General features: G+C 57.3%; 1 protein-coding gene across 3 annotated transcripts in view; it reads right to left on the bottom strand.

Annotated features, from left to right (window-relative positions):
* Positions 1-13,767, bottom strand: part of CNPY1 (canopy FGF signaling regulator 1) — a 62,013-nt gene that overhangs the window by 44,159 nt on the left and 4,087 nt on the right. For 2 of the 3 annotated variants that reach the window (XM_021078816.1, XM_021078815.1), the window contains exon 1: positions 2,912-3,014. The exons of the other annotated variant lie outside the window; for it this stretch is intronic. In XM_021078816.1, the coding sequence (XP_020934475.1) occupies positions 2,912-3,010 (99 nt within the window). In that variant the 5' untranslated portion in view covers positions 3,011-3,014. Of the gene's footprint in view, positions 1-2,911; positions 3,015-13,767 lie in introns of those variants that run through there. 3 annotated transcript variants of the gene reach the window in all.

Genomic DNA, 13,767 nt, shown 5'->3' with positions numbered 1-13,767 from the left:
GATGTGGAAATGTGGGGTGAAGGGCTGTCTCGGATAGTCCGGGGGGCCTGCTGGTTTCCACTAACGAGGTCATCTGTTTAGCCCCCCAGGGCTCTGAGGCTGTCCTGTCCCCCAGGGCAGGTGATGCTGCCTAGAAGCTGCCTCCTCCCACGCCACCCTCCCTAGAGCAGCCCCAGCCCCAGGCTGGACACAGGAGTAGCGAGAAGGGACCCCAGCCACACTGCGCTGGAAAGGCCAGCTCAGGCTGCTGCCCCTCAGAGCACGGATCCTCAGGGGCGCTTCCCTCCACCAGGGCCCTCGGCTTGGAGGACGCAGTGTGCCGTCGGTGTTTCTTTCCATCCTTGGAAAAACGGAACGAAAAAGAAAAAGCAGGAAAGGGCTGGAAGACGGTGGCGAGGCCGTTGGCCAGCGTGCCAGGGACCCGGGGACATCCCAGATTCGAGGCCTCCCCAGCCAGGGCACCTGCCCCTGCTCCCTCCGCCTGGCGCTTCTTTTGTGCTTTTCTTACGCTTCCCGAATGCAAGCTGAGCACACACATGCTGCGCTCACAGCAGAAGGACGCAGAGATGCCGCTGCATCAGCACCACCAGCAAGAACGCCTGGACCGCGTCCAAGGCGGAGGCTCAGGCCCAACCGCGCGCCGCGAGGCCCCTGCATTTCAAGTTTGGCCCAGCAGCCCGCTGGCCGAGGGAAACAAACGCCGGGCTTTGAAGCAGAGGAGGGTTTGCTGAGATCGAGGGAAGGTGCCTGGAGGCAGGAACCCTGACCTCCACCCCGACCCCAAAGCCACACGATTTGCAGACACGGGGCTTGAAAACCAGCCTCTCCGTCACTGCAGACCCTCCCGTGTCTGCACGGAGAGTCGGGCTCCAGGGCCGAGGGCCGGAGAGGCTCCCGGAGGCGACCCTCCCTGCCCCAGCAACTCTGAGCAGAACATGGCCCAGGATGGGCCTGCCCAGGGCCCCCCGGGACCTTGAGGTCACCCTGGTCTAACTGACAAAGGCAGCAGGATGAAGGCTTTCGCTGCTTGGCAGACGGAGCACCAACAAAACACAGGTGATTTCAGCCTGGTTGTCTCAAAGCCGAGTAGCCTTAACCGTGGGGGCGAGCAGGCCTGGTTTCGGGTAAATGTGAGTCCGTGTCGGGGCTCAGGGTACCTCAGCATCGACCCCGGCAAAGACCCCAAGGAGGCAGGGTGAGCGCGCGGGTCCACGTGCCCACTACCCGAGCCCCACGTGGCCCTCCGTCCCCAGGGCACTTTCCCATCAGAAAACATGCTAATTTGGCAGGTCGCTGTCAGGACTAGAACTCTCTTACAGGGTGTCACGGCAAGTTCTTGAAAAGAACCGCCAGCTTCCCTGTCTCATCCGCGTTCCCGCCTCTGCCCCCCTTCCCTGGCCTCCAGGTCACAGGGTCACTCTCTCCTGCCCTCTTATCCTTTCGACAAAGACATCTTCCTCTCCTGGCCCAGGGGCACCACCAGCAGGTCACCTAATGCAAGGTGTCACCTCTTGCAACGCTGACACTCCGTCTAATCTTTGAAGCTGGTTGGCCTGGGTGCACACACCATTGTCTCTGGCTCTGCCTGACGATGGGAACCCGAGGTGGCTGGTGTCAGGGACTAGGGCCATTCCTTCTCTGTAGGTCGTTCTGTGACCCCGGGGGACCCGTGGCTACAGGGAACGGAGCCTGCAGTGGAGCCACGTGGACATTCAGCCCTGAGTTATCACCACTGTCCCGTGGAAGCCCCCGAATCCTCAGGGTGTCTGATGATTCTGGTGGGTCATCTGTGGAATTCTGGGAGACGGTGGATGTGGGAAGGGAGGTTCTGGCCTTCTCTCTCTCTCTCTCTCTCTCAATTTTTACTTTTTCAGCGGCACCTGTGGCATACGGAAATTCCCAGGCCAGGCATCGAGTCCAAGCCGAAGCTGCAATCTGTGCTACAGCAATGGCCATGCTAGATCCTTAACCCACTGTGCCTCGGTGGGAACTCCTCTCTTGCCCTTCTGAAGGGGGCTTCCCAGCTCAGGAAAATTAAAAGTGCACGTAGGCCTTCCTCGCACCCTACAGAGTCCCCCGGTGGGTCTTGTCCAGCCCTGTCCCATGCTATTCGATGGACACACAATTCCAGGAAGAGGTGGGCAAAGCTGACAGCCCTCCTCGGTCACCTACTTGCTCTAAAACTGGGTACAGTGTGCCAGCCCAAACTCAGCAGTGGCAAACCCATCCTGCCGAGCTCTGAGTGAGCTGGCTGGTACTGGGGATCACGCTTGCAGTATTTCCTTTAGGGTGACAGTGGCATCGGCCTCCTGTCTGAGCACTTGGCCCCTGAGCGCTGGGTGGGGGGAGAAGACACCGCCTTCAGGGTGTCCCCGGCTCTTCCCTCGGGCTTCTCAGGCCCCCACCCTCCCAGCCCCTGGCACCAACGCCCAGGCTGGGCCCCTCTGGGCTGTGACCCCTCCTTCTGCTCAGACAAGTGCCCGAGTCTGGCCGGAGGTGGGTCTCACATCCTCACCCCCACGAGGAAGCCCCGCAGATCTTGAAGGTGGGGGGCAGGGGCCCAGGGGAGGGCGCTCGGCCTCCTCGGGTCTCCAGGCAGCCCCCAGCGCCGCTCTGGGTCCCCTGCTGGCCTCGCCAAGAACCATGGAAGCGCTATTTTTATCCTGATGAGAGCAAGAGCGAGGAAATATCTTCCGACTTGACAAGACACAAAATTTAGGTGCCGGGAAGAGAGCCTTCAATTTCAAGCTTAAAGATTACTTTGGGTCCCCCAGGACTCAGAAGCAATTTAGAACTGATACCCTGAACAAGAGAAAGGTTAGAAGATTAAGACCAACTGCTGTTTGGATAAATGGCTGGTAATTGCCCACATCCGCAATTATACACTGGCACATAATTTCTTTTCCGCTACCTCTCTCTTCTCCTGCGTCCCGTCAGGATTGATCCGGACGGAGCCCACCTTGGTCTTCTTCTGCCGCGCCTTGGTGACGTCGTGCTCCACCTCGTCCATCAGCGCCCTGCACGCTAAACAAGGCACAGAGCCTGTGTCACCTCTGGAAGGGGTGAGGCTCCCCAGCCCCTCCCAGCAGGAGCCAGCGAGCCACCCACCCCCACCACCCAGGGGGCGCTGGGCTGGGAAGGGCTGTCATCATAGGGTCCCAGGCAGAAACGTGTAGAGTTTTCAAAGACAAGCCGACACCTGTTTTCTTTGTCTACCTAGGTATACTGTTTCTTCAAACCACATATATTTTTACGTTTTCACTTAAAACACGCTTTTTCTTTTTCTTTTTTTTTTTTTCTTTTTCAGCTGCACCCACAGCATATGGGAATTCCTGGGTCAGGGATTGAGAATTGAAGCCGGAGCTGCAGCCGTGCGAGATCCTTAACCCACTGTGCAGGGCTGGGGATTGAACCGGTGTCTCCACAGAGACAAGCCAGATCATTAACCCATTGAGCCACAGGGGGAACTCCCCACATATACTTGTTTTAAAGAGTAAGGAGGCTGCCCCCACCCCCCAGAGTCTGTCAGAGACTCCAGAGCCACACTGACTTTCATTCATTCCACCGCCTCTGCCCCGAGAGTCTCTGCAGATGGAAAAGCTTTGTCCAAAACTGGGCCCTGCTGCCAACAGCCTATCTGTCTGAGTGTAAAATCTCAGGGAGCCTCTGAAACGTCCCTCTAAAGGGCCAGACAGTTGATGCTGCCCCTTGGTCAGGGCAGGGCGTCCTTCTTAAGAAAACTCAGTGAAGAGATGCCTCCAACTTTAGCCTCGTTCGCTCAACAGGAAACTGATTTTGCTTGCGGACAAGGGCGTCGGTCACAACCCCTTGCCTGGCATCAAACGAGGAGAGAACATGCTGCGTCTCAGCCAAGCTCTGCATGGTGGGGTGTCTTTGGGAGGAGATCACAGCCTCTAAAAGACCAAATCCGAAGGCTGGCTCTGCCCACCCAGTGTTTTCAGTGCTCTTTCCTGGTTTTGCATCACCACGGGGCGGCAGGTGCCTTAACCGTGGTCGATGGCCACCGAGACCAACCCCAGTCACGACGGCGCTTCCTGCCTTCCGTGTGCCGAGGGTGCCCCCCACGGGCCCCAAACTCAACGCGCATCACGGCCCCTGAGAGCGACGACCCCGGGACCATCCCCGTTTCACGGCTTAGAGAGATCGGCTTAGAGAGATGGGGAACTCGACCCCGATCCTCTCGGCTCACCCATCGCATGTCTGTGAGTGTGCGCGGCAGGTCAGCTGATGGAGAGCCAGGCTGTGGGGTCCCACGAGCCAGACTGCCCCTGCCTCTGCCCCGTACTGGCCAGATGCCCCTCAGGCAGTGGGAGCTGCTGGTTGCTATGGTTACCTTTTGTGGTTACCTGCTATGGTTACCTGTTATGGAACCGTAAGCCCATCGAGTGGCACTCAGTCCTTCTCAGGCCCCCCGGCCCCCAAGGGGAGTGTCTCTCCAAGGCCACCAGCAGGAGAGACAGGCCCCTCATGCAGTGGGCAGAGGCTGCATCCCCCAACCTTTCCAGCTCCTGCGGCCACATAACTTGGCTCCAGAACCACATGCCTGGACACCTTCCTGAGGGCCCTTGGCCTAGGGTTGCCCTCCTGTCCCACTGGCCCCTGGCCCCTGGCCCCTGGGCACCATGGGGCCGGTCTCCCACCAACCTGGACGGTCCTCCTCCACCATCTCCGAGTTAACCACTGATTTCCAGGTCACTTCTCTTGCAGCAAATGTGACCCTGTGCTCCTGTGGCCGTGGGAGCCCGCCGGTGGGGACGGGGCTGATGGGAGGGTATTTTCTGGGCCACCGCCCAGGGCCACTGCCCAGGCCTCTCGGGAGGAAAGCAGGGTGACCACTACAGGCGGAGGGGCAGGGAGGACCCCCGGGGACAGACAAGAGTGGAAGAGAAGGGACTTCCTAGAGGTCCTGACATCCTGTCCTCCTTGGTCCCTCGAGAGGGAGGACAGTGGGAACCGTCTCCTGGCAGCAGGGAGGGAACCGGCCTGTGTGAGGGCGGGCTGGCTGGTCCGGCCCCTGGGCAATGGAGCTGCTTCTGGGGGAGCAGCACCCCCGAGAGGGATGTGGCAGGCTGGCGGGAAGGGTACCAGAGGGCAGGGTGGACCCCTGTCCTGGGCACTTTTCAGAGCCTGCCCGCTGTGGCTTCGCTCAGCCAACCTCCCTTGCAGTTCTGTCTTCATCGGAGGGTGAGGACAAGTTCACAAGCACCTGGCACGCGTGTCCCTCGGCCAGGGGCCAGGGCCACCCCTTCCCCGCTCCTCGGCAAAAGTCCACTCTTTTTTTTTTTTTTTTTTTTTTTTTGTCTTTTTGTCTTTTTAGGGCTGCACAGGCAGCATATGGAAGTTCCCAGGCTAGGGGTCGAACTGGAGCTACAGCTGCCGGCCTGTACCACAGCCACGGCAACGCCAGATCCCTAACCCCTGAGCGAGGCCAGGGATCGAACCCATGTCCTCATGGATCCTAATCGGGTTTGTGAACCACGGAGCCACGACAGGAACTCCCGTGAGTCCACGTTCTTGAACCCTCAGCTTGACCTGGCGACCGGCCCAGGAACCCGGAACCCTCCGCAGCTCTCTGCTCTGTGTCTGCAGACCTGGGCTTCAGACCCTGGCGGTCTGGGCTGTCCTTGGCTCTCTGTCCTTGGCTCTGGTCCCCAAACACCCGGTGGTCAGAGGTGGCCCTCCCTTTCTCCTCTCTGGCACCAGCTGCCTGGAGTCCCAGCCTCCAGGGGCCAGGAGTGTCCACACTCGCAGGTCAAGCAGAGCGACCCAGGGGCAAAGGCGAGCCCCTCCCGCACGGACAGAGGGGCTTCCAGGACAGCCCAGGAGGGGCTGAGGTCCTCCCGGTCCACCATCCTGACCTCCCCACGGAGGGGAGGGGCAGCTCGATGAGAAAAGATCATTTTAAATGTTCGCCCCAGGTCACAGAACAAGTTAACGGAGTCACTTCAGCGACCTGGGCCTCCAGATTTCTAGTCCGGCGTTAATTTAAATGTTAATCTGAAATCTTCACTTAAGTCACTGGAGTTTCGAGTTTATTAGAGCAGGCGGCGGGAGTGGAGCCTCCTGGGGGGGTGGCGGGTCACGTCGCCTGCCAGAGGGCGAGCCCTCCTCCCAGCTGGGCCCGCCAGCCTCCGCCCGTCTGTCTGCCTCCTCCCCTCTCCAGCCCTGTCTCTTTCTTGGAGTGAGGGGAGATGGTGGTGGTGGGTGGTTTGGGACTGTCCCTAAGGGCTCAGGGGTGTCTGAGCTCAATAGGGCAGGTTGTGGGCACACGTCCTCCCAGACCTGCCGCTGGGGACAGCACCCAGGCAGCCCGGGACCTGCCAGCCCCGTGGCACTGCAAGCATTTCACGGTCTGGACTCCCTTCCCACCTGCAGCCTGCCAGGCACCCTCGCTAGAGCTTCCTGAGTTGACTGGAGGTTGCACACCAGCTGTCTTCAGGATGTGGGCAAGGTTCAGGGGTCCCCAGGAGTAGGTCATGGCCAGGCCGTCAAGGAGCTCGCCCCTGCCAGGAGCATCTGGTCAGCGGGCTCACTGACTAGAGCGAACCTGTGCCGTGGGGGCGGGAGTCAGGCACCTGCCGACCCTCCCAGGAGGCCAGGAGGTTGAAGAAGGACACCTGAGCCATGCAGGGCACTGGTGGCTCTGCATTCCGGGCATAAGCGCCGGCGACCAGCAGACTCACCTGGGCAGATACTAAGACACAGAACCAGGTTCCAGGCTTGGAGGTTGCTGGTCAGCGCTCTGACTGATGCCTGGTTTTTGCCTGCATCCTTGACACACCCAAAGTCGGTGTGCACCTGCGACTGTGGGACAGCCACCCAAAGTCCCACGGTCTTCCCACGGCTGAAAATACCAAAATGTGTACTTTGGGAAAGACAAAGCCATGATGTCTGGAAAGCACTGGCCCCACCCGTCTGCAAATAGTACTCGGTCTCCTGTGCGAGCGGCTTGTGCTCGAGGTTCCCTGGACACACGGAGGGGCTATGACGGGCAGGTGAGAAACAAGCCAAGAGATGCAGAGATGAGGCGTGGGGTTGAAGCTGAAAGAGCCCGGCCTGGCCAAGCACAGCCTCTGGGGTCCCTGCTGGGGCTGGTGACACTCTCGGCCTAATGGAGAGGTGAGTGCCAGCCAGGCGGCCTGGGGAGGGAACAGCAGCTCTTGCAGCAGCTCCCTCCCCCACCCCCATGTTATAGGCAGCACTGTGTCCCCAGAGGGTGTGCACATCCCCACCCATCCCCCACCTCTGAATGTGACCTTCCAGAGATGGGGTCTCAGGTGAAGATGCACTCATCAGGGTGGACCCTGACCCAGGGGAGACACAGAGGCCGACACCCACAGAGGGGGGCCGAGTGCCACACACGGGGAGGGCCATGCACTACAGATGCGGAGCTTGGAGCCTCGTGTCCACGTGCCAAGGGTCCCTGGCCACCACGCTGCACAGGAAGAGGTGAGGGATGTTCCCCTAGAGGTTTGAGATGGGGGTGGCCCTGCCGACACCCCACTTTTGGCCTCCAGAACTGAATGAACATCCCCGTTGTTTCAGGTCCCCCCCGGCACCTGCACCTGAGCCTGGCAACAGAGACGCAACCCTGAGATGGCGTGAGGCGGGAGCAGGGAGAATTACAGGGGCTTCAGGGGGTCCCCATGAGGAGGGACCTGTGAGCTGAAGCTCCGAGGGCAGGCAGGAGGTGGCTGGGCTGGGACCCAAAGAGACCTGTTCGCAGGAAGAGGCACGGCCACCAGCGGAAGGAGCTGAGCCAGGCAAGATGCACTATCAAGTCCTGTCATCTTTTCCTCATTTTTATTTTTCTTTCTTTTCTTTTTTAATTTATTTATTTATTTTTGGCTTCTTCGGGCCACATGTGCACCATACGGAGGGTCCCAGGCTAGGGGTCGAATCAGAGCTATAGCCGCCGGCCCACCACGCAGCCACAGCAACTTGGGATCTGAGCCACATTTATGACCTACACCACCGCGCAGGGCAATGCCGGCTCCTTAACCCACTGAGCGAGGCCAGGGCTCGAACCCACATCCTCATGGATGCTAGTCGGTTTGTTAGCCCTGAACCACCAGGGGAACTCCCCTTTCCTTCCTTTTTCTTAATCCGTGCTGGGGCGTGTGCCCACTGCAGTCTCCTTAACTCTTCTGCCTGCGCCGGCGACACTCCTGCAGACGTGGAAAGGGTGGGTCATTTAGCCCCACAGAGAGCCCCTCATTTGCAAAGACAGCCGCCTTTTGGAGTTAACCGGGGCCAGAATTGTGTCTCATTCATGCGGCCAATCAGTAAATATTAAAGTCCTGTCTTCTGGGCATCGCATGGAGGGTGGAAAGGGGCCCCACGGTCCTCGCCGCAGCCACTCAGGAGTCCACAGATGACCAAGAAGGACTGACCAGCTCCAGACGGGAGCCTCGGGTTTAACCCACTGCCCTTTGTAGCATATGGAGAGGACAGAGCCCTGCTGCTGAGCGCAGGAAGCTACGCTCAATATCTTGTAATAACAGACAATGGAAAAGGATCTGGAAAAAAGTATATGTATGACTGAATCACTTTGCTGGGCACTTGAAACCAACACAACCGTGTAAATTCACTCTACTGCCATAAAAACGTTTTTAATCAATAAACATTAAGGACAAAATAAAAGGAAGAAGATCCTCCTGTGCTCTGAGGTCCCACGTGACAGGTGGGGCGCAGAAAAGGCAATAACCGCTCTGCGTCCATCTCCCCGACGGATGGGCTGGGCTGGGCTGCAGCCTGCCTGGACCGGTGCAAGCCAAGGGCGTGCAGGGTGAGAGGTCTAGGCCAGGCCTCAGGCTTTGACCTTTGCCCTCCTGGAAGTTCTCTGGCCATCATGCTGGGAGCTCAGGACTGCTGACTGAGAGTGCCAGCACCCAGGCCCCTGACCCTCCAGTCGGGGCTGGGGGAGGGGTGCAGTAGTAAGCAGGACTCAGGGTGCGGGAGTGAACACCCGTGAGACCAGAAGACCCCAGCCCACTCCCCACCTGGGGGAATACTCAGTTCAGGTTCAAGCCTCCTGATGGTTACGCACAGGTGGATATAGGTGGGCTGGCCCTTGTCTGGAAGGGAGGGTCCCTAGAAGGTGATGGGTAAGCCCTGGGGGATATGGGGCATCTGCCAAGTGAAGGGAGGCCAGGGTCCAGGAGAGAGGGAAGGGCATATGCTAAACCCCATGCCCACGTGACCTCCTTGGCCTAGAACTTTCACAGTGAGTCTGGGGTCGATAAAAACAGTAGCCCACTGACCTGAGGAGCGGCATAGGGCAAGAGTGTGGCGTGTGATGAGGCTGCGTGGTGGCCAGACAAGGCAGAGCCTCACAGGCAGAGGTGAGGTAGTGCATCCGTATTCTAAGCCACAGGGAGCCATCGTGGCATTTCATGTAGACTTGAAGACATCTGCATTTGGGATGCCGGGAAGAGACTAGAAGGGATCAGAGGGTGCAGAGGGAGGCTGATGGGCTACTGCAACAGCCCCAGCAGGAAATAACTGTGGCTTGGATTATAGTCATGGAAGAGGGATGCAGAGAGATCAATGAATTCCAGGACTCTTTGGGAGCTAAATCATCAGGCTCAATGACTGGCTACACAGCGGGGCGCAGACCCTGCCGGTTGAGACCCAATGACCATTTCTGTTCCACGTGTTTTTTCTGTGTAATAAAGCACCGCTCATATCCAGTTATTGGCAGCCACACGTGGCAGGAACCTGGCTTCTTCTGGCTCAATCCCACCACAGTACTTCGTGCGCTTGACCAGCTGTTGGTGGGGAAAAGGCGTGGGCTGTCATTCTGGCCAATGAGAGAGGAGAGGGCTTTGCTCCCTTCACAAGAGAGGCAGGAACTTTCCTGCTTCTGCAGTGTCACTTGCAGGGGCAGCTGGGGACATGGCAGCCATCTGGCCACCTGGAAGAGCCAATACACGGAGTGCGCAGGAGGGTGGAGGAGCCCGGGTCCCTGATGACGTTGCTGAGACCATGTGGGCTTCTTCAGATGCTGACTTCTCAGATGTGCTTTCATCAGTCCTTTCGCGGTCGAAGCCACTGTCAGTCCAGGCGGATGCCATTTGCTGTCCACGTCTGTCCTGGCCTCAGTGATGGTTTAGTGCTCTAGTGCTGCCAGAGCAAAGAACCACTGCCGGGGCACAACAGATGTTAAACAACAGAGATTTATTTTCTTACACTTCGGAGGCCAGTCATCCAAGATGAAGGCATAGGACTGCTGATTTCATTCTGAGCCCCTCTTCTTGGCATGTATGTGCCCTCACGCGGTCTTCCCTCTGTGTGTGTGTATCTGCGTCAAAATTCTTCTTCTTGGAGTGCCTGTCGTAGCACAGCGGAAACAAATCCAACTAGGAAGCATGAGCTTGCAGGTTCGATCCCTGGCCTCGCTCAGGGGGTTAAGGATCCGGTGTTGCCATGAGCTGTGGTGTAGGTCGCAGATGTGGCTCGGATCTGGCGTTGCTGTGGTTGTGGTGTAGGTACAGCTGTAGCTCCGATTCGACCCCTCGCCTGGGAACCTCCATAGGCCGTAGGTGCAGCCCTAAAAAGACCAAAAAAAAAAAAAAAAAAAAATTCCTCTTCTTATAGGAGACCAGTCGGATTGGATTATGACTTGCTGGTCGGCTGTTGGCATCAGTGAGAGCTGCACCTGTCCTGCCCTGGACAGTACTGGGCAGAAAATCACCTCTCTGTTGCCAGGGCTTTGCAGGTACTGTTAATGGTCATTGGGTCTGGGGGCCTCTTGCTCCGTCAGCCTCTGAAGAATCACGAAGATTTTCACCGGCGTATTCCCGGCACCATGAGACCTCCTGGGCTGGGGATGCTCTCCTGTTTCCAGGCACTGACCCCACACCCCGGGTTCACTGTAAACCTGCCCGGGGGGCCCTCAGCGGCGGGGAGTATAACTGCCAATACTTCCAGAGGGTTGCCCGCCAGGCCCCACCCTGTAATAAACTGACCCGTTGAGAATCCAGAGCTGCCTGCGTCGTGCTTTGTCTCAAGATGCCACTGCAGTGCAGTGGGCACGTTCCGTTCCCACCATCCTCTACCAGTGACCGATTCTAATCCACTGGGTTTTTTTGGATTTGTTTTGGTTTTGGTTTGCTTTTTAGGGCCACACCCGTGGCCTACGGAAGTTCCCAGTGGAATCGTAGCTACAGCCACCCGCCTACACCACAGCCACAGCAACGAAGGATCTGATCTGCATCTGGGACCTACACCACAGCTCACGGCAACACCAGATCCTTAACCCACTGAGTGAGGCCAGGGGTCGAACCTGTGTCCTCATGGATACTAGTCGAGTTTGTTACTGCTCAGCCCCAATGGGAACTCCTAATCCAAGGGTTATGATTATAATCTGAATCCTCACTAGAGTTAGGGCCTCTAAAGACGTCATTTTAATTATCTCTTTAAGGACTTTATGTCCAAATAGCATTACATTCTGAGGAATGAGGAAGGTAGGACTTCGACATATGAATTTAGGGGAACACAATTCGGCGATAAAAAGTTTATTTCCAGATATCTGGACCTCCTCAGGTTGGTTAGCTCAGCACCGCAGTGACAGCCCAATCGGCTTCTTGGCAGCACTCCTGAGCCACAGCAGTGACGACGCTGGATCCTTAACCCACTGCACCCTAGTAACACTTTCCTTACAAACAGAACCTGTGAAGTTGTAATTGTTTTTTGTTTTTCATCTTTTTCCATTTCTAGAGCCGCACCCGTGGCATATGGAGGTTCCCAGGCTAGGGGTCTAATCGGAGCTGTAGCCGCCAGCCTCCACCACAGCCACAGCAATGCGGGATCCAAGCCGTGCCTGCAACCTACACCACAGCTCACGGCAACGGCGGATCCTTCACCCACTGAGCAAGGCCAGGGATCGAACCCGCAACCTCATGGTTCCTAGTCGGATTCGTGAACCACTGAGCCACGACGGGAATTCCCGTGAAGTTGTATTTGTAAGGAAAGCGTTCCCAGAGCCCCTGGCACACTCCCTCTCTCATTGGCCAGAATGCCCTACCACCTGGCCCGACCCAGTCCCCGACATGGAAAAAGTATGATGTTTTGCTTAGACCCACTGAGATCTATCTTCTGGGGCTACAAAAGTCCAACCTGTCCTTTAGCCTCTCTGTAGCTGAACAAAACCAGGGCTCTGTTATGTGTCCAGCCCCGGGACCCCAGGAAATGCCTTATTCCGTGATGCTCTCAGCACTGGGCAGTGATTCAGGGAGGCAGCAGATGGAGGCGGGGCCTGGAGAGAGGAGGCCCGCCAGCTGGTGCTAAAACAAAGCCCAACCCAGAGGCTCCTGCGATCACCTCCGGCCACGCAGCTCCCCTCCCCAGCACGTCACCACGGCAACCCCTCGGCCTGAGCGACTCCCCATCGAGTTTTAACCCAAATTATATTTTCCAGATCTAAAAACAGAGGCACTGTGAAAAGTCACATTAACAACCTCAAGATGCTCTGGCTGGGAGACAAAGATGAGAGCCGGACGGCAGAAAAGAAAAAGCGGATAAGTGATCATCTTTCATCGAACGGGCAAACCCTGGTTACTCAGAACCCAAACGACAGGCATTTTCCTTCCACATTCTCTTAAGGAAAAGAAGCAAGGTGAGGTTTCGTTGGCCGGAGCATTCGTTTTCCAGGGAACATTCTAGCTTCACTCTAATTCTATTCGCCTCCCGTCTTATTCAATCATCCTGGATGTTCAGGATAATGGCCTTTCGTCACCAAGAGAAGCGATAATTATGACCAGCAGGTGCTGTTTACTCTGGGACAAGTGAGGGCAGACACACAGTTGAGAGATGGCTGGGCCTGGCACACCACTGGCCTTCAGGTGGCCGGGGGTCCGACCAACCAAACCACTGCCTAAGTCTTGCTTATCATCACTTTCCTTCACTCAGACGACTCTCGCTTGGTCCCTCTTTGAAAGTTATGATTCTGCGTGTCTTGAGTATTCCATTTCTTTTTTCTGAGACTTGGTCATATTAAAAAAAAAAAAAAAAGTCTTGGAAAAGCATAAAAAACCGGCTTTTTGTCACTTACCTATTTTCACCAGGTGCAGTCAGAGCTATTTGAGGGGCTTCCAGACTCGGGTGCCCAGGTGAAAACCATGCTGCGATGACTACAGGTCATCAGGGAACTGAATCTGGCCCGTCCGTGGGGGGATGGGGGCGGGGATCCACACGCAGGGGTGGTAGCCTCCCCCCATGGGCTCCCACTGTGCGCTGACTCCACAGGGGGCCCTGCACGTGACATCACACACATGGAAGAGTCTGGAGCAGGTGCCGTGGTTGTCGTCCCACTGTGCAGATGGGGACCCTGAGCTGCACTTTGCTTCGAGTCACACGAGGCTGCAGGGCCGAGATTCAAAAGCAGGTGCATCTCCAGAACCATCACTGCGCCGAAATGCCCTCCTCGTAGAGAGGCGTTAAAGCAAGCCCGCCACGGTGAGACCTGACACGTAGGGCCATCCAAGGACAACGGCGAGAGTGCGCTCGCACAACCACGTCATCTTGGCACCCTCTGTGGACACTGTCACGGGCCCGTCCTTTCCACCAGGAAGAGTTCGGTCATAGAAAGAATCTTAAATGCAAAACTGGCATGAGTTTTAATGGGCGGGTTAAGAACTAGCCCCGGCTGACTGTGCCCTATGCAGTGAGCCCAGCTGCCCAGTCCCTGGATGCCACACGGGCCTCACCAGGGGCCTTCCAGTCCCACAAAGGTCTCTTGCCTCT

Source organism: Sus scrofa, chromosome 18 (assembly GCF_000003025.6).
Source record: "Sus scrofa isolate TJ Tabasco breed Duroc chromosome 18, Sscrofa11.1, whole genome shotgun sequence".
Taxonomy (NCBI): Eukaryota; Metazoa; Chordata; class Mammalia; order Artiodactyla; family Suidae; genus Sus; species Sus scrofa.
The sequence above is the reverse complement of the archived record's forward strand: the minus strand, read 5'-3'. Positions and strand labels throughout refer to the sequence as shown.